Genomic DNA, 21385 nt, shown 5'->3' on the forward strand with positions numbered 1-21385 from the left:
TTTGCTGAAGGAGTATACAGAAACTTTTTTTTTTTTTTCTTGCACAGGGTTGATTCCAGAGGAAGCAGATGGGGAAGAAAAAATAAAATATGATTGGGAAAAGCAAATGCTTATTAAATTCACAGAAATAGTCATATAAGAAGCTAGAGAAATAGGCTGAGAGTGTGATGCAAATCACTGGGTTCAGTTCATATTTGCTGTTTTAATTTAGTGCCTCAAAATGACTCTTATTTTAGGTTGAAATGAATAGATTTACTTTTTTTTCCCCCTTGCAAAATAAAAAACATTGAAGGGAGAGTCCACAACTGTGTTCTGGCCCTGAGTATGTGTCTTGACAGCCACTGGGAAGGAGTTGCAGTCATTGTCCTGATGACTCAGCAAGGACCCTTGTACTAGATTGTAGTGTTGCCTAGGTATTGCTTGTAAACGTTCTTCTTGTCCTTTGTAATATCTGAGATCTGAAATTCCACAGTCAGAGGAGGATTGTTGACTTGAAGTATATCATTTGTATTCCCCATGTAAGGCACTTTCTTGTCTATTTCAGAGTTGAAAATAGAATTAATATTTCACGTAGGCAATTGAGCTCTCATTTAGAAGAGTGGATCTTAGTGTTATGTTGTTGTCATAGTGTAGTGGTTACGAAGAGCAGTGCATGGTCTCTGAAGCCATGTAGACAGTGTTTCAACCCTGGTTCTGCCTTTCACTAGCTACCTTAGTGTCTCCACTGGGGTAACACTATCTACCTCTTGGGCTTTTGTAAAGATGAAAAGAGTTAATAAGAGAAAAGCACTTAGTGTTTGACACGTAGTAAGCATTCCTTATTGTTATTCCATGGGCCTTTTGGGATGCTGAGTTAAGACTGTATTGGCCCATGGTTAGTTTATATTTAGTATATGTGGTTTCAATCTCCAGGATGTTACTAAGAGAAGCGTCTGCCAGGCTAAAGTGGGGAACTTTCCATTCTCTTATCAGAAGAGCAGGTTTAGTGCAAAAAAGTCCCAAGATAAGACTTGAATTTATTCCTGAATTAACTTCACAAACTGTGATCCTGTTAAGACACTAGGTAACTAAAGGATATTAAGAATGTTTTTCTTTCTCTCCTCCTCCTCCTTTTTTTATGCCAGTGCAAAAGAAGTAAAGAATAATCCATGGCATATAGGATGTAGTGGTTCTGCAGAAGTTCTTTTGAATTATGGATTTTGGCATATATATTATTTCACTTAGCTCCTCCCTCTGCTATTGCATTTCACTATTCCTTGATTTTTATGGTCTTCTCTATAAAGTTGAGCTGGTCATATATTAACTGGGATTTAGCTAATGCTCTCTTTAGGGGAAATGCAGAGGAAATGCAGCAGAGAGTAGGTTATTTCTATTTAATTTGTAACAAGAAATTGAATTGGCGTAGATTATATGGGTTTTATGCTTAGTAATTTTTTTTTAAAAGATTTTATTGGGGAATTGGAGGAGGGGAACAGCATTGGGGAATTGGGGAGGGGGAACAGACAAGTTGCTGTCCTTTTGTTCTTCAGTCTAGTTGTGGAGGATGTCACTTCACTAGCCCATGTTAGTATTGTGATCATTGCGCTCTTCCCAGGTGAGGCAGTCGCTCGATGGCCATTGGACGGCCGCTCAGGGCAGCTCACACCCGCTGCTGGCCAGCCCCACTGCAGCCTACACTGTCGCCGGTGACTCACGGCAGCCCATATGCTTAGTAATTTTTAAGGGGAAAGAGCAGAAAGAGTTGAAGTTGCCTGCTTATTTGTAATTTATTTATAGACCCTACGATTGTTGTTGTTTTAAAAATGTTTACCTTATCCCACAATGGGGTGATGATAAAACTAGCATGGCTGTAATTGATAGATGATACAAGGATCATAAAGTAATTTAAAATCCTTCATCTTATAATAATGTTATAAGCTTCTTGAAACTAAATTCTTATATAAGATAGAGCGCACTGATACATAAAAATGAACAGCAGGTTTTTGTTTTTCTGTTTAATGTCAGAATGAATAGTCAAGATAATAGATAGTATTGAGTGCTCACTGTGGTCAGGCATTGTGCCACGCCCTTTACATATGTTAGCCAAGTTAATCCTCATATAAATTCTGAAATAGGTGCCGTCAATACTATATTACACACGAGGCTTGGTTAGAGAGGTCATCGCTTATGTGTGGCCGCAGGCTGGTAAGTAGCAGTACCGGGATTTGTACCAAGGTCTTTATGATCCATAGCCTCTTATCCACTAAGAGCTTTTTATATATTCATATTCTTTTTCTCTATTTGAAACTTGAATTTTTACCTATCAGAGTTTTGTTTCCACTATTCACTGTGTTCAGTCACCCGGGAAAATAAAAAATTATGAGAATATTTAAGGATATTTCTAAAACATACTAACACCCAGTGAGTCTACTAGATGAATTCGTTAAATGTGTTTGGTTGCTTTCAGTTCTCTTGGTTAAATTTGAAAGGAAACTAAAATTTCCATTACCTCACCTCTGTGCATTTTGGGGCCTGGTTAATTAGTATTTTGTAAAGTACTTTAAAGGGGTTATTTATAAACTGGTTAAGGAACTTGACGTGAACATCCCATGTTTGATTTTAGGATTATTTTCCAATTTAGAAGTGTCAAAGCAGTCCAAGTTTAACAAAAATAACATGCTTAATTGTTAATATTTTTGTGTGTGTTTTTTTTTTAACCTCTCCCTTAAGAGGAGCCTACACTAATCTTTGCATTGTTGATAGAAAAAAAAGCAAGGAAGTTTCTTTTTGTGGAGAGAGGAAATGGCTGTTAGTTCGGGACTTTATCCATATTAGGTATAAACTAAATATAGACGGGTAATCCAGGACTGAAGTCACATCTATAAAGTTTCTTAAGCAGAGCTAATGAGATCAGCCAGTGCTTTGGGATCTGAGTATTTTTGCTTCTTTCTTTTTTAACTTTTGGCTCACTTAAACAGTTACCAAACTGTTTAGTCCTATGGTCTGTTTTCCTTTGTCCCTCAAAAAACCCAAACCATTTACCAAGGAATCTTTCTTTAAAACAAACACATAAGTAAAAAAATCCGGCTTTGTGTATAGAGAATAGTTGCTTATGCTTCTTATTGTGGGAGGTTGTGAATGTGTTTATTTCTTTAGGTTCTTGACCCAATTGTCATTTTCTTATTACCAGTTTGTTTTTTTTTTGTAATTTTATCCCGAAGTCTTTTTCACACATATTTTTACTTGGAGGCTAGACTCTTTCTGTCTTTTGTAAGACACCTATGTTTTACCTAGCATTTTCTTGGTTTATTCAGTTTTTAACCATTAAGTTAGATCTGTGTGGCCAAGTAAGTGGTTATAGGATTCTTGAGATTGGTTGGTTATACATATTGTAGAACAGAATGAAGGAATAAATCTCCCGTTTATGGTCAAAGCACATCTTGTTCTCAAATAAGGACTTTTAAAAGGTAACATATCACTTCAGTGTTTTAGTTCGTGAAATCAAATGCCCTCCTAAATTGAGTTCAGTTATCTTCAGAATCCTTACCTGACCTTGTTGCTCCCTCAGCAGAGCTAATCCTTCCTACTGTCCGGAGCACTTGATGCATTTGCACGTTCGGCCACTCATCTGAATCATTTTTCATCATATCTTTGTTCTAGGCTAGAATGTGAATTCAAGGAAATCAGGGATCAGGGACTGTTTTTTTCATCTTTTATATCTCAATCTTGTTATATGGGCGATAACTCATTAAGTCAGTAAATATCTCTTAATGTTTGTTTTTGGGCAAATGGGTATGCATAGTCTGTGGATGGAAGCATGTAAAGATAGTCTTGTCAGTTGCTGGTGTTGTGTTCTATATTATCTCATTGTAAAATGCCAGAGATAAAAATAGTATTCAGTTATTGAACTTGAGACATGTAATTTGGGTTTTTAAAAAAATTTATGTATTGGGGAACAGTGTGTTTTTCCAGGACCCATCAGCTCCAAGTCAAGTAGTTATTTCGATCTTGTTGTGGTGAGTAGTTGATGTTAATATAGTTGAGGTAGCCTTGGTGTTAGGAGCACCGCGCTCTAACCAGCTGAGCTAACCGGTTGCTCCATAATTTGGTTTTTTGACTAGTTGCTCACTAGATAGCCATCGATCTAAACTTAATAGCAGATTGGTTTCGAGGTCCAGAATCTTCACATGGAAGACCAGATTCAAGCTGTTTTCATCTGTGAAGTGGGTGTGTTTCTAAGAAGTGATGTCCAATCTAATCCAGATTTATTTTATATACCAAAGTAGCCTTAGTCTTGGGTGTTTAGGCCCAGAAAGAAAGTTGAGACCTGAAATTTCAAAGTCAGATCCAGATAATACAATTCTAATAATTAGAAGCAGTTTATTGGAAACTAAATATAAATGGAGCCAATGAAAATTCTACAATAATGGGGGTAACTTGCCAGAGAAATGAAAAATATTTCAAGAGTGAATTCTTTGACTAGGAAGAATATAGTGTAGTTTCCAAATGAACTACCTGAAAGATAAAGGGAAGATTTTGTTTGTAGTGTCTAAAATAAAACCAATACAGAACTATTCTAAGTTAGAATTTGCCTTTATCCTAGTTAAGGCGCCTGTGCATTGAAAATCACAAGTAAAAATTTCAATAACAAACAAGCTATCTTGTACTATTCAGATATTTGAAATTTATTTAAGGCTAGCCAAGAAGAAAAACAAGAATTCTGAATGTTAACTTTTCACAGCTCTGCAATACGTTGTTGAGTATATAATTTTAAAAGAAACTTATTTTGCAGTATATTTAAATGAAAATTTAAAACATGGATAATTCAAAAATGAAATACCAGAGAAAGATTCTTTCATATGTTCATTGAGTGCTAATATTTTATATTAAAATATTCTGTAGCATTTTTATGACTGCTATTGTTTATTGTTATCATTATTAATCCACTGTATGTAGTCATTAGAGGTTCAAAATTTAGCAGCTACCTAACTTTAGTGGGTAAGAGCTATTTCTCTTTTTTTTTTTTTTTAAAGATTTTTATTGGGTAATTGGGGGGATGGGAACAGTGCTGGGGAATTGGGGGAAGGGGAACAGACAAGTTGCTGTTGTTTTGTTCTTCAGTCTAGTTGTGGAGGACGTTGCTTCACTGGCCCAAGTTGGCACCATCATTGCGCTCTTCCCGGGCGAGGCAGATCAGTTGCCGGCTTCTGGACGGCCGCTCACTGCGGCTGCTGGCCGCTCACGCTGGCTGCTGGCTACACACGGTAGCCCATGGCAACCCACTGCCACAGGGGCTGCAGCCTACCCATCGCCGGCGACTCATGGCAGCCCAGCTCCAGGTTGAACTGTTGTTCAGCATCTTAGCTGTAGAGGGCAGTGTCACTGGCCCTCATATGTGGGATCCGAACCGGAGCCCTCTGGCATCCCAAGCGAGTTCTTAACCATCGCGCCACTCGGCCGGCCCCAGCTATTTCTCTTTATCAACAAGCGCCTAGACCTAACAATTCCACCAAGAATTCAATAAGAGACAAAAATCCAATTTCTTCCTTAGTAAAAAAATCTAAATTCTCCAGAAAGTTTTCTTTTAAGAGATTACACTTTAGGTAAACAAAAGGAAAATAAAGAATTCAGATGATAAATGAGATATGTGAGGGACTTTTGAGAACAGAATTACATGATATGGTTATGCACAGACAATTGGCTATAAAGATAAACATCACAGTATTGTTTAGTAGCTGCCATAACACAGATGGGAGAAGAGGAGTAATTTTTGAACTTAATTGTTTTCTTTCACTCCCAGGATTCTTTGAGTCTAGTTTATACTACTGCATGTATATTTTTAAACTACCCTTAGGGAAAGGAGGCTGCTGGATTTTGACTTGCATGAGAATTTCAACCCCTCCCCCAACATATTTGGCTTCAGCTGATAAACAAGAGAAGACTCTGGCAGTTAGTGAATTTATCTTTGGTTAGATGATGTTGAAAGAATGAGGCTTAGACAGTGAAAACATTTGAGGTAACATTTTTTTGTATGTAACCAAAGTGAAAATAACTAATTGTAAAGAGCGCATGTTTATTTTTGTTAGTAATATAATCATACCTTGATATATAAACACATCCTTGTTTTCTGTATTCCTAAAATTACTCTTTTAAATGTCAAACATACAAATTCTACAGAATTTTATCTGAAAATGTCTTGATTTCACTTCCTTTCTTTAAAGATATTTTTGTTGGATATAAGATTTTGGGGTGATTTTTGTTGTTTTTGTTATTGTTGTTTTTATTTCAGTACTTCAAAAATGTTCCATGTTTTCTGGCCTACATTATTTCTCATGAGAATTCAACTGTCATTCAAGTCATTATTCCTTTATGCAGTATGTTGGTTTTTTCAAAATACTTTAAAATTTTTCTTTTTCTTTGCTTTTTTAGCGTTTTAATTATGATATACCTAGGTGTGACTTTTATTTATTTATTTATTTTTAAAAAGATTTTATTGAGGAATTGGGGGAGGGAAACAGTGTTGGGGAATCGGGGAAGGGAACAAACAAGTTGCTGTCCTTTTGTTCTTCAGCCTAGTTGTGGAGGACGTTGCTTCACTGGCCCATGTTGGTATTATCATTGCGCTCTTCCTGGGTGAGGCAGATCGGTCGCTGGCCACTGGATGGCCACTCACGGTAGCTTATGGCAGCCCACTGCAGCAGGGGCTGCAGCCTACTCCATCACCGGCGACTGACGGCAGCCCAGCTCCAGGTTGAGCTGTTCACCATCTTAGCTGTAGAGGGCAGTGTCACTGGCCCTCATGTGGGATCTGAACGGGGGCCCTCCTGTAACCAACGCGCCACTCGGCCGGCCCTAGGTATGACTTTTATAGTACTCCTACCTGATGTTCATGAAACTTCTTGAATCTGTAAATTCTCCTTTATTTGGGAAAAGTTTGGCCATTATTTCTTGAATTTTTTTTTTTGTTGTCTCTTTGTCTTCTCTCCTGAGATTGTAGTTAAAAATAGAGACCTTTTGATATTTTCTTATTAGTCTTTGGGGCTCTGTTGATTTTTTTCTATTCTTTAGATTAATTTCTTGAATCTGGCTTCACATTTATAGACTCCTTTGTCTGTCTTCTCTGTTCTACTGTTAAGACCATCTAACGAATTTTAGAAGTTTCAGATAGTGTACTCTTTTCTAGAATTTACATTTGTTCTTTTGTGGTCTCTTTCTCTTTACTGAGATTTCCTATCTTCCTTTACCATGAGCATATTTTCCCTTATGTCATTGAGCATAGTTATAATGACTACCTTAAAAATACTTGTCTGCAAATTGCAGTATCTGGGTCAGTTTACGGTATGTCTCTGATTATTTTTTCTCTTGAGAATGGGTCATATTTTCCTGTTTCTTTCTATGGGGAATAATTTTGGATTGTATTTTGCATACTGTGAATGTCAAGTTGTAAAAACTTTGGATTTTGTTATTTTCCTCTGAAGAGTGTTGATTTTGTTTCTTTTCTTTTTTAAACCAGGTAGTTAACTTAGCTGAACTCAAATTGCAAAACTATCTTCCTTGAGGTGTGTGGCAGCTTAAATTTCAGTTCAGTTCTTTTAGCTGGCCTACTTGAAGTCTGTCAGGGGTCAGCCAGGGATTTGGACAGTTTCATGCAGATCTTAGGGCTCCACTCCTCTGGCTCTCTTTCCTATGGTAATGTGCCTTATTTTCCAGTGGTGATGGTGGCTCTGCACTCTGTCCTTTGGTTCTTCAAGCCAGTGGGACTGTGAATTTTCCACTGGAGTTTTATTTAGCTGCCCTGCATGGCACAAAGTTAAAAGATAAAAATGGAGGAAACTTGTTCAGTGTATTTCCTTTCTTCCAAGTATCCACTCCTCTCCAGCATCTGTCTGCTTTTGTTCACTTTTGTGCCCCCAAGTGGTTGTTTTTGTCTAGAAGTTATCATTGTCATGTGGGCAGAGGGTTGATCCTATGGGATCTACTTGGGCATACTAGAAACCTCAAATTGATTTTTAAAAATTAACTGTATAATTTTAGAATAGTTTCAGATTTATAGAAAAATTGCAAAAATAGTACAGAGAGTTCTCAAAATAATTTTAAAAGAAAATATTTCCAAAACATTTATGCTTCCTTGACTTCTTAAAATGTTGAATTTAACTTCCAATTAATGTCAGTTTTCTGAATACAGATTCAGTAATGCAACAATGGCCTTGGGAACTATTGAGCTGTGTAAGATTATTTTTGCTTTTCTACTGAATGGCCTCAGCTGTTAGGTGTTTTGAACCTAGATCTCCTTTGTGTGTATGCATTCATGGGGGGTGGTGTGTGTGTGTGTGTGTGTGTGTGTGTGTGTGTGTGTGTGTGTGTGTGTGTGTGTGTGTGTGTTCTATTTCTTCCTTTGCCAACTTAGCTCTACTGNTGAACCTAGATCTCCTTTGTGTGTATGCATTCATCTTCATTTCAGTGTGTGTGTGTGTGTGTGTGTGTGTGTGTGTGTGTGTGTGTGTGTGTGTGTGTGTGTGTTTTCTATTTCTTCCTTTGCCAACTTAGCTCTACTGATGCAGCCCATTTCCTTTACTTTTCTATTATAATCTGTTGTGGTTTGCTAAGCAAGATAAACAGACTTGTTAAAATTTGTTTGAAATAAGAGTAAATAATTTCTGAGAGCTTGAACGTTGAGTTGATGAATCAGGTATGTGACCTTTATTTAGTACATGGTCTTGGTGACATAGTGTTGGTTGTTCACATGCTTTTTCTCTAGACATATGGTATTTAGTATGATAGCCACTAGCCATATGTGGCTATTGAGTGCTTGAAATGCATCCGGTTTGATTTGAGATGTATTGTTGTATAGAATGTACACCAGATTGCAAAGATTTAATACAAAGGAAAGAATGTAACAAGTTTTTTGTTGATTACATGTTGAAATGATATTTTAGTTATATTGAATTAAGTTAAAATATTATTTAAATTAATTTCGCCTGTTTCTCTTTACTTTTTAAAAAATAGGTTCACTACAAAATTTAAAATAAGATTTTTGGATCACATTATAATGGTTGTAGGTCAGGTAATTTGTCTTACTTGATAGGTAATGTTCATATGAGTGAGAGATGGTGGTTGTACCATACGAATCATTAGACCAAGCAGGCGATGTTGCAGGACCTCCTTCTGATCTTGGTAAAAAAACCTGTAAAAGTGGTTAATACCATGGACCTCAGAGTTCAGACTTCACTTCTGTTACTCCTCAGTTGGATGACCTATGGCAAGTTAGTTTCTCTAAATCTCAGTTTACTCATCTGAAATATGAGGAAAACAATAACCTAGCTTCATATAGTTATTGTGAGGTTTAATATATATATAAATCACTTTCATATAGCATATATCGAGTGAGAAATAAACTGCCGAATTAAACACTAGCTATTAACTTTTTTCTGGGCAATTTAGGTGACATTTCCATTTATTGTAGTTGATTTTTACAGAGTGTAGAATCAAGGTTGATCCAGACAGCAAAAAAGTTATACCTTTGGCCACCTTCCCCGCCCCCCCTTGTTATTCAGTATTTTTAATTAAAAGGCATATAATTTGTTCTGAAGAGATAATAAACTACCTCCTATTTTAGGCTTTTGATGAGTGAATGTAAACATTCCAGCAGAATTTGTTTTCATTATGGTCCTGTTGTGCTTAGAGAAAGTCTGGTCATTGTATATATGAATGACACTTTGTTTTAACAAATGATTCTGGCAGAGACATTTCAGATTTGATTTTAGTACAGATGAGAGCCTTTGTTTTCATTTTCAGCAAATGCTTCCAATGTGTAGCAAAACGAAAGTACTCAGAATTTTTCTTAACTGTCATTATTCAGTTAGTACTTTTTGAGTGACTCATTTGTATTCAGCATTTTTCAAGCAATAGGAAGGATTCAAAAGCAGTTCTATCATATTTAAGCAGTTTAATATTTTGGCAGTGATTAGGGACAGGAATAAGATTATCATGTGTAAACATTTGGCACACTTCCTTTAAAAATGTTCTTAAATCTACAAAGAAGAAAAACAAAACAGTACAGAGGCGGATAAAGTGAATAACCCTGTCCCTTCCTCTCCTGAAGTCTGTCCTGAGGTGTAAACAATGCTACCGTATTTGCCGGCGTATAAGACGATTTTTTGGCCCTGAAAAATATGCCTCCAAGTGGGGGGTCGTCTTATACGCCAGGTACACTTCAGATAGACTGCCCATAGTGCTTGCCCCGTGCCATAGTGGCCTCCCGATGCCCGCCCACTTCATTCCACATACCGTTCAGGCATCAGCAGCGCTGCTGGGTGTATGCTCGGCTGTTATGCGATTTTGCTGTTATGCGATTTTACCACACTCACAAAATCGCACACAGCCGACCATACACCCAGTATGATAGCGCAAAATCGCGAATCGCGATTTATGTATATGTTTGATTACATACAGCCTTGTGACAGTTTTCCTGCATGTCATAAGCATTTGAATATAAATATAAATGTTGAAATCAAATCTGATATTGTTTTACCTTTTATTTGGTGTGTGGAAGGTGTGCGGAAGAGGGGGTAGTCTTATACAGCGAGTATATAACAAACTCTGTATTTTGAGTGGAAATGTTAGGGGGTCGTCTTATACGCCCAGTCGTCTTATACGCCGGCAAATACGGTAATTTTGGCTTGTAGCCTTCCACACCTGAAATATTTTCAAGCCAAGTCTACAGCTCTATGACTGTTATCTCTTGAAGGGATTTCTCTTCCTATTCTCCAACAAAGTATAGGCACATGTACCCCCATCTTAAGGGTTTCCTCTACCCAGTTGCTCAAACCAGAAATCTAAGAGTTAGTTGATTTCTTTCTTTCCTTCACTTCCCACATCCAAACCATCCACAAGTCTTTAGGATTGTACCTTCTCAATTCAGTTTAATCCATGCATTTATTTCCATCTCCATTGCCTCTACCTAATATCCAAGTCATAGTCCATTGGAATCACTGCAGTAGGTCTCCCAACTTCCATTCTTCATAAGCTCCATGCCCCCGACCTGTTTTCCATATGGTAACAAAGTATTATTTATTGTCTTAAAATGGAAATTCGATTTTACCCTCATATGCCCCCACCCACCAGAACCCTTCAGTGGTAGCCCATTACGCTATTCCGCCCCCCCCCTGTGAAGTCAGGAATATGTTCTCTACTTGGCACATACTTTCTTACTGAGCACTTACCACATGCTGGGCAATATTTTAAGAGATTTTCATATATTAACTCAATCTCATAATAACTATGATGTAGATCCCCATTTTACATGTAAGGAAGCTGAGTCCCACATTGGTTAAGTAACATGCTCAATATATCACACAGGTGGTTAAGTAGAAGAACCCATATATCAAACCAGGCACTCTGCTTCCGGAGTCCTTGCTGTTAACCTCGTGTTAAATGATTTCTTTCTATACAGTAGGTACTTGGTAAACATTTGTTACATGAATGAATAAATCATTCCCTCAGTAAGTACAAAATTCAAACTCCTTAATTTGATCTAGAAAGTCTTTTCTGATCTGGCCCCTGCCAATACACTTTTCTCTCATACAGCAGCCTAGTCTCACTGGCTGTTTGCATGGCTGCCTCCTTCTCATTCCTTAGGTCTAAGAAATCTTTTCTGACCATCTTATCTAAAGTAGGTGCTCTTTATCCTCTCAGTACTTTGTTTGCCTTTAGGCACTTATTATAGTTTACAATTTTTAACTAGATATATTTATTATCCGTTTCTTCTCCAATCTTTCATGAAGTCAGGTCTATCTGTCTCATTCACAATTGTTTCCCCAGTGCCAGCTCCTAGTGCCCAGGAGATAGTAGGTCCTCAGTTAGTACGTGTTGCATGTTGAATAAGTATCTGTGGGTCCTATGCAAGGAAGTTGTTCTGTAAGATGTTCTGTGAATGAGGAGAGAGCCCACAGTTTAAACTTGAGCGGCTCATGCTGCTCAGACCATTGTAATCCTAGAGCAAAGTCTTAATGGCAGCCTATGGAAAATAGAATTCATTGTAAACAAACCAGAGCCCTGGAATGGCTGTTATATCTCCTTTAACTTATATTGAGATTTTCTTTTTTTCACTTCTTGCCACACTTAAGTATTTTCATTCTTCCTGCTAGTCTTAATTGGAGATAAATGGTGATGTTGGGTTGGATGCTTATGATTGTGATTCATAGAAAACTCCACCTCAAACTGTCTTTAACCACTAAGGAAATGTATCTAATGAAAGAAGTCTAGTAGGAAGATTGTTCCATGTGGAGCACGTCAGGGTCTGGCTCTGGCTGTGGCTCCATTCTTTCTTTGTGATTCTCTGAGCTCTGTCATCTTTCGGTGTTGGTTGAAGCCTCAGGCTACTATCTAGATGACTACAGCAGCAGCCATAGCTTTCACATCTGAGTGTTTCTTCCTCTAGTGTCTTTGTCTTAAGAATGAGGAACTTTTCTCAGGAGACTGTCTTGTCAATGAACTGGGTCCCGTGATTACAGCCAAGTCACTGGTGAGACAAATGGAACTATCATGACTGGCTTAGAATTGAGAGAGAGAGAGAGAGAGAGAGAGAGAGAGAGAGAGAGAGAGGATGTTGTGCAGGCAATTATTAGAGTTTGCATAGTGGCTTTTGTGGTTCGTTAGCTCTGTCCTAAGGTCATTTGGAGACCTAATTTAAATTTTTGAGAAAAATTATTAATCAGGAAGATTTGACTTAATAAGTTTTTTTCTATACTGATAACCTGGAACACATTCTTTGTGATTCAAAGGCTTTCATTGTCAGCAATTAATAGAAAGCTAATAGTAAAGCAACTGCAGCAGAAATCGTCCTATGGAAAGGTTAAAAAAAGTATGACATCTCATTAAGTTAAGGTCTAGCTCAGGAGATACTATAATATGAATAGTAAAGTAATAATACACAGTAACAATTAAAAAATTCATATGGCAAGTCATGATTAATTGCTAAATAAGTGGCATAGGCTTACCACACATTTGCTGGGAGTCAGCTCATTTAGCAGTATAATACAGCAATTAAAATTTGTAATTGTTCTTCTAAACCACATGTAACCACCCTAAAGCATAAAGGACTTGATCTATAAAGGATTGTAGGTCACCGTAACTGTCCTTGACATTATATTTGGTCTTAAGACAAGCTCTTAGAAACATTAATGTTGTACTGTTTTGCACTAAAAGGTACTTGCCCTCTGCCTCTTAGTTTGTGTGGAATAATAGTGTTCTTGAATTTGTGTGTCCAGATTTTAAGGGGCTTTAGGCTGGCTTGGTTTAAGTCTAGATATGCCTAACTTTGAAGCAAGATAGTGTGGCATTCCTTTAAAGTGGGGGAGGAGGCTGTTATTTACCAAATCTGACCCTAACAAATGGTGACCAGGTTGCTGGCTTACAGAGAGCAGAGTCCAAAAGGCACGATGAGGAATTCAAAGTTTAACTGGAGAGTAAACTTATTTCCAGTCTTTATTTTTATTTTTTGTTATGTTTTCCTCTCTGTCAGTGTTGAGTGAAATAGGGTCTGCCCACCAAATGCACCAGAATCAGAATTGCTTGAAGTGCTTTTTAAAAATCGCAGATTCCTTGAGCCCACCACAGACGTACTGAATCAGAGTGTCTGAAGGCGAGACCTGGTAATCTGTGTTTTAAATACACTTCCTTGTGGATTTTTATGCATCCTGAGATTTGAGAATCCTGCTCCTGTATACATGTCTTTCATCTTCAGAGTTTTTTTAAATTCATTTTGTAACTTCTGTTTTACTTCATTTTCATCTGTTTAGTGTGGGAAGGTTTTTGATTGCTGGCTTTTTCTTTAAATGAAAGCTTCATGTGCATAATACAAATCTCAAAAGGTATGAAAGGGTATGCAATGAACAGTCCCTCCTCACCCTCTGGTTTTAGAGCATTGTGGTGTTCTAAGCCCTTTAATGTATTAGCTCATTCACTTCCCCCCAACATTCCAATGAGGCAGGTCATATTCTTGTCCCCATTTTGTAGAAGAGAAAAAACAGGCTCCGAGAGGTGAAATCACTTTTTCAAAGAGGCATAGCTAGGAAGTGGTGGAGTTGTCTGGGCGGCTGGCTCTTAACCACCATTCTGTCTGCTGAGTGAGAGGATGTAAGAAATTAACTAGATGAATACATGTGAAGAGCTTGTTTGGGGAGAGTTCGTTTTCAATAAGGTAAATGTTTCATGTGAACTTTCAGCAGCCTAGCATGGAGTTTCATTTAACCCTGGTGTTTGGGTATCTTCATGAAATTTCATACTGATCAGTTCCTCTCTGAATTGCACAGGCTCTTATCTGGAGAGTAGACTTCATGAGTTGGCGATACTGAACAAGAAAATGTTAGCAACTGAGGTCTTTCCAGTGCCCTGCTGTTGGCTAAGTTTTATTTATACAGGCAGAGAGCTTGGGATATAGTAGTTCCTTTTTTTTTTTTTTTTAAATTTTATTGGGGAATTGGGGAAGGGGAACAGCCAAGTTGTTGTCCTTCAATCTTAGTTGTGGAGGGCACAGCCAGCTCAGCTCCAAGTCCAGTTACCACCTCGGCAGTTCATGGCCGCTCAGCTCAAGGTGCCGTGTTCAATGTTAATTGAGGGTGGGCATAGCCCACCATCCCATGTGGGTGTCAAACGAGCAACCTTGTTGTTAGGAGTACGCGCTCTTGGCAGCTCAGCAGCAGCTCAGCTCGGACGCAGCTCACTGGCCCATGTGGGAATCAAACTGGCAACCCTATTGCTCAGGGCTCGCACTCTTAACCAACTGAGTCATTCGGCCAGCCCATAGTAGTTCTTCCCTTATATATACTTGGACTTGATGGAATTTGTGCTTCTGGCCGGGAAGCAATGATATATTCTTTGTATGGCCAGAGATTCTTTGACATCTTGAATAAAGGACATCTTTGCTTCATTTAGCGGGCTATTTAAACTTTATATAGAATGTATTTCTTAAATATAGGGCCGTAATATATGTCATTTGGAAGACCTTAATGTGGAAGATACTTAGATTATTTCCCTTCTCATTTTCTGAAAAAAAGGAATCTAGGGATTCTAATGACTTAAGTGCTTCAACTAAAGAACAAGTTGTTAGGCCTTGAGTTCTGTGCATGAAGTATCTTTCAACTTAGGTAACATTAACTAAGCTCTTACCTGTGCCAGGAATTGTGTGTGACCCTAACCATTTGATCCCCATAATAACAAGGTGTAGGAAGTCAAGTTTCACAGATGTTAAATAACTTACTAAAGATTACACAGCTACAAATAGTGAAGTCACGATTCAAATCCAGGTATGTCTGATTCTAAACCTTGTTATTTCCCACATTCTCTGCAGAGCCTGTAGAAGGATAACAGCTTATTAAACCTTTAGACTCTAGACCTTGGTTCCAGCATGTGTGTAGCAAAAAACTGAAGAAATACATAGCCAGGTGACTGTCCATTTATCATGTTGTTTTGTGACTTTCAAGTTAATCTAAATCAAAGCAAGCCATTTTATGTATTCAGACAGCTAATTTAGATAGAATCCACACTAAAAGCAAATGAGGTCTCAAAATTTTTGAGCTTAGCCTTTTGTCAACACATCGTTGCTTAGAAAATGTGTCATACATTCCCTCCACAATGTGTCAGGGGAAATGATTTAATGGTCAGGAGCCTATTCTTACCTACCTTCCCGGGAAGCTTCTCTTTCTCCTGGTCATCATCTCCCCACCCCCGCTCCCTAAACACAAAGAAATAGAGAGGAAAGAAGCTCTTCTTTGGTGTTTTAAGATCAGACTTTCTATAAACTGATTAAACTAGGTTTTCTAAGTGAGCAGTTCCTTAACCTCAAATTAGTAAAACATTAAAATATTCATGGCATCTACCACTGACCCTTATTCTGCAAGGTAGGAGTTAATCCAGCAGTTTCCAATTAAATACTGGTATTAGGCAATTCAAGAATTACAACAGAGATCCAGAGGGAGGAGAGTGAGGAGTAGTTGAGTGTGTGAGAGGAACCCCAATAGCAAGTTCAACAGAAATACCCCTTTTATAAGAAAAAAACTAAAACGCTAACTCACCCTTTAACTGGAAAATGGTGGTTATGTCTGTGTCAGTGGAATTATTCAAGTTTTTGCTTTGATTATTTGGGTTTTCTGATTTTTAAGAAAATGTTAAAGACATGTATGTTTTTATATGAAATCATAATTTTAAAACTACTTCAAATTAAAATAGTGTATAGTATATGCATATTTATACTTGTAATCAGTGTCTATGTATTTTTGAATCAGCTTTATTGGGATACCATACAATGAACCCATTTAAAGTGCACAGTTCAGTTGTTTTTAGTATATTCACAAAGTTGCACAACCATCACCACAGTCTAATTTTAGAACATTTTTACCATTCCAAAAAGAAACTACCCAGTTAGCTGTTAGTCCTTAACCCTCTTTCCCTCTCTCCCCCCTCCACAAGTAACCACTAATCTCCTTTCTGTCTCTATGAATTTGCCTGTTTTGGACATTTCATATATGGAATCACATACTATGTGGTTTTTTGTGATTGGCTTCTTTCATTTAACATGATTTTTCAAAGTTCATCCAAGGTATAGCATGTATCAATACTTCATTGCTTTTTATTGTCAAATATTCCATTTTATGTATATACCACATTTTATACTTTTTTATTTTGCTTTTTAAATTTAATGCTTCTGAGAGACTTCTGCTTCTGGGAAGGGTGAGTCCCGTCCCCCCCCCCCCCCCCAAGCTTTTTTGCCTCATACATCACAGACTTGGGGCTAGAGAAGCCGACAACCTGCAAACATCAAGCACAGACCAAAAAAAAAAAAAAAAAGCTCCAACCAAAGTCTGCTCTCTTTAGCCAAAGAACCAGGGAAGGGGAGGCTTAAGCAAGATAGAAAACTTTAAGACAATAGCTGCTCTACTCCCAACACACAGAAAACAACTGTGACCCTATCCCCGCCCATGTCAGCAAAGGCCAAATGGTTAGCTCCGACGTCCACTCTCTGGGGGCGGCCTATAACTTAGATTCTTTACTGACAGGCATTGGGTGGTCTCCAGGGTTTTGCTGTTAACAATCAGTGCCTCAGTGTCCCTCCCTCTTATCTTTGGGCATCTGTATAAGTGTTTCTTCAGAATATATTTCTAGATGTGAAATTGTTGGGTTAATAGCATGCAATGAAGCCTTCAAAAATGACTGTTGGATGACATCAAAATATGGAAATATATAGGAAGTATTACATTTTCAGCATACTTTTTTTCTGTTGTTCAGATTGGGCAATTGCTATTGATCTGTCTTCTAGTTCAGTGATTCTATCCTCTGTCACCTCCATTTGCCTGTTGACCCTGTCCTCTGAACTTTTAATTTTAGTTATTGTATTTTTCCAAAGTTTCCATCTGGTTCTTGTTTACATCTTCTGTTCCTTTGCTGAGGCTTTCCATTTTTTTCATTTGTTTCAAGCTGTTCATAATTTCTCATTGAAGCATTTTTATCATGGCTGCTTTAAAATTTTGTCAGATAATTCTAACATCTCTGTCATCTTGATGTTGACATCTTTTGAATGCCTTTTTTCATTCAGTTTGATATGGTTTTTGGTATGACAAGTGATTTTCAGTTGAAACCTGTACATTTTCATATTATGTTATGAGATTTGATCTTGTTTAAACCTTGTGTTTAAACTTCTCTGACCCTGAAATAAGGCTTCTCTGTCACTGCTCTCTGGAGGGGCTTGGGAGGGAAGGGCAGTGATACTCCCCTTAGCCAAGGGGAGATAGAAGTCTAGATGCCCCACCTGGCCTCCATTGATACCCAAGGTGGGGAGGCTCCTCGTTACTGCTGGGCAGGGGTGTAAGTTCCAGCTTCCTGTGTGGTCTCCATTGACACCCCATTTGAGGTGGTCTCATGACCTATAGTTGTGGTGACAGTCCTCACTACTCTCTATTGAACCTCCTCTGACCCCCACCCTAGCAGCGAGGAGGAGGCGTTCCTTGGTATTGGCTGGCACGGTTGAAAGCCCTGGCTTCCTCCTTGGCCTGCCCTGACCCCATCCTGATGGGGAGCATTACAGCCTCCAGAGGACTGATTACATTAAATTGGGAATCAAATATAAATTGTAAAAAAGATATGTAGTATGATCCCATTTTAAAAAGAAAAAAGTAGTATGTACATAGAAAAAAAACGAGACAAATACGGTAAGTAACAAACTAGTTGAATGGCTCAAGGGTAGGGGAATTCTGACTTTTGTAGTGTTTCAGTTTTTATTTATTTTTAAAATAATGAGTTTATATTGCTGTTAGAAGTAGTAAAAAGAAAAGTTCTTTTTAAAAGGGATACTTTTCTTAGATGCTATTGTTAGACATACCTATGTGTTAATTTTTATTGTTATTAATAAAAAACTGGGTGTAGAATAAATGTATTCTGATTTCCAGTGGGTAGTGATTTATATCATAGTATCCTCCTCAGTCAATTGTACCAATAAGTTGTATTCAATGTAGTTCATACTGAAGATAGGAATTTTGATCCTTTAACTTAAAAGGAATTTTATTGAAATGTTGAAATGGAATTTTATGAGTACAACATGGGTTAAAGGAGCAAGTTTTTGACTTGTGACTTCTGGAAATCCAAGTTTTTCCACAATTCCACTGTACTTTACAAAAACATCATCTGGCTAGAAGCTCCCAATTTTCTAGTGCCATTAAAACTTTGGAACAACTTGTACATCCAAAATTTATTGGAATTGTTTTGAGTTTGGGGAATAGTTAATTAAAAGGCAGTTTTTCAGTTCTGACTTGAGTATGCATGCCTTTATTTTCGTTTGCATAAAGGAAAGTAGTTTTATAAGGAGGTGAGATGTGTAACAGCTTGTGATTCACCTGAAAGAGAAGTAAATTGGTAAAATTGTTAGAAATTTATAGACAAAGGAGGTGAAAGCAAAGGGGCATTTGTATCCTGACCAGGTCTTCATGAAGCAGCAGTCCGTATACCGAGCGAGATTCCTCTGTCGTGCTCTAGGATATGCTCTGTAGACCACTGTAGGAAATTACCATGTGTTTTTCACCTGTGGCCAGTCCCTTCTATCTCCAGCAGGCTTTAGTTTAAGACAGTGGTTCTCAACCTTCCTAAAGCCGCGACCCCTTAATACAGTTCCACATGTTGTGGTGACCCCCAACCATAAAATTATTTTTGTTGCTACTCTATAACTGTAATTTTGCTACTGTTATGCATCATAATGTAAATGTTTTTTTGTTTTCCGATGATCTTAGGCGACCCCTGTGAAAGGGTCATTTGACCCCCAAAGGGGTCGCAACCCACAGGTTGAGAACCGCTGGTTTAAGGTGTTTCCACATGCCTACATGTAACGTTTTTGTTACGCCTTTTTACCAATTTAATTATTTTAATACCACTATAACAGGCAGCTTGGGAAGTTACAGTTAATTTTACAGATTAAATAAATGGAACAGGATGAAAACCTTGAGTCAGACTTGCTCTTTGTTAACCAAACTTTATTGCTTTTTCAGTAAGTCTCAAATTTGGTATGCTTTTTCTTGTATTTATACTTATGCTGCTAAGCATGTTAAAACCAAGAAGGGGAAAAGAGGCAAAACAACAGTGGTGATAAAATTTGGGCGTCTAAAGCAACAAGCATGTGTGAAAATATTATCAAGCTATATAGAAAAGTAATGAGTTAACTTTTTCTTACCTGTAACAAACTGTATGTTACCAGTGTTCCATATGTGTTTGTATGATGAGCATCTTCAAAACAGCAAATTTGAGTACCAGTTTGTTACATAGTAAGATGACTGAGTCCTAAAACCTGACTTGTGCTCTGAAGAGGAATATGGTCCTAACCTTCCCACACCAGTGTTTCTCAGTGTGGCCTGCAAATGCCTTACTTTGTGATCTCCTTGGGTGCCTATAATGAAATCAGGATTCCTGGGCCCCACCCCAAGAATTCTTCTGAATCAGAATCTCTGCATGTAAGGCAGAGAAATATTCACTTTAAATGTTTTCTTTAGGTTATTCTTAATCACTCTAAAGTTTAAGAACTAGACCTTCTTTAGGAAGGAAATTTTTGTACAATTTACAGTATTAGAAATTAATATGATTTATTCTTGCTACAATTTTGGGTATGTTTTGTTACTGATAAAGAATGATCATATACGCTTACCCCCCCCCCCCCCCCCAAGCTCAGTGATAACCATCCCATGCAGTCTGATTAGGGTAGGGTTCTGGGATCCTCCTTATATGTCCATTTGGTTTGTTGGTTGCATTATGTCTAATCAGGTAACTGGTTTTATTTTTTTTTACCACTCCTCCCTTCCCCCCCCCCTTTTCACCATTACTTAGAAATTAATGACTTAACTAACACAGCATTTTGCTGAAATGGCTCCTTAATTTTTTGAGAGTTACTTTAGGATAATAAACAGTACTTTTACCAGCATCTTTGAATGACTTGAAAATTATTCCTGGCTTTCTCCATAGACTTCATGGTGAAGAGGGCTGTGTTGGTCCCTAGCAAGTGCTGGAATGTTCTCTTTTAGCATGCTGGCTCCCCCTCCCCCAGTCCCCCATTTCCCGCTTCCCTTCCTCCCTCCTTTTTAAACTTGGGGCATACATGATGGAATTAAGATTTGTTCCACTCGGATTTTTTTAGGAAAATCCTACTTCATTGTTGAACTCAGGGAAGTCAATTGCTGCATTGATTAAGTGGATTACAAATAGCTGATTATAAAGATATGTTTGTTATTGTCTTTTCTCCCCAAAGGAATGTGTAAAACAGGATATGTAATTTTTATAATGAATATTTTTTAAAATGGGGGTTGGGGGGACTTGGCAATAATTTAACTCTTTGGAGACAGACACACCTACAAGTTTCCGCTTTTATGTTGCTCTATAAAGAATGTTGTCTCAAAGAACAAAAATTGACTTATATTTTATAAAACTCACCAGAGACCTTGTCTTTGCCCTGAGGCAGGGATGTATGTCTGTGTCCCCTAGGGATTGATCAGACCTGTGCTGCCCTATATGGTAGCTGTTAGTCATGTGTGACTACTTATATTTAGGTTAATTAAAGGTAAATAAAATAAAAAATTCAGTTCAGTTGAACTAGCCACATTTTAAGTACTCATTAGCCATATGTTACAAATGATTACCATATTGAACAATGGTAATACAGATAATTTCTGTGATTGCAGAAGTTCTCTTGGACAGTGCTATGCTAGACCGGCCATATTTAAGAAGAGAAAGAGGCAAATGAATGAGCAAAATAATAAAGACCTGAATTTCCACCCTTTCTTCCACAATGCAACTTTTCTTGTCTTCTTGTATCCTTGATTAAAATTCAGAACAAGATCTATCGTTTTGAGTGTCATCATTTTGACCTTGTTTTTTTAAT

The 21385-nt window shown here is 37.7% G+C and overlaps 1 protein-coding gene across 2 annotated transcripts in view; it reads left to right on the forward strand.

Moving 5' to 3' along the window:
- CLIC4 (CLIC family member 4) overlaps positions 1–21385 on the forward strand; it is a 69948-nt gene that overhangs the window by 11473 nt on the left and 37090 nt on the right. Inside the window, exon 1 of one of the 2 annotated variants that reach the window (XM_019650245.1) lies at positions 2152–2184. The exons of the other annotated variant lie outside the window; for it this stretch is intronic. Within the exon in view, the coding sequence (XP_019505790.1) occupies positions 2167–2184 (18 nt within the window). The 5' untranslated portion in view covers positions 2152–2166. Of the gene's footprint in view, positions 1–2151; positions 2185–21385 lie in introns of those variants that run through there. 2 annotated transcript variants of the gene reach the window in all.

Source organism: Hipposideros armiger, unplaced genomic scaffold (genome assembly GCF_001890085.2).
Source record: "Hipposideros armiger isolate ML-2016 unplaced genomic scaffold, ASM189008v1 scaffold_138, whole genome shotgun sequence".
NCBI lineage: Eukaryota > Metazoa > Chordata > Mammalia > Chiroptera > Hipposideridae > Hipposideros > Hipposideros armiger.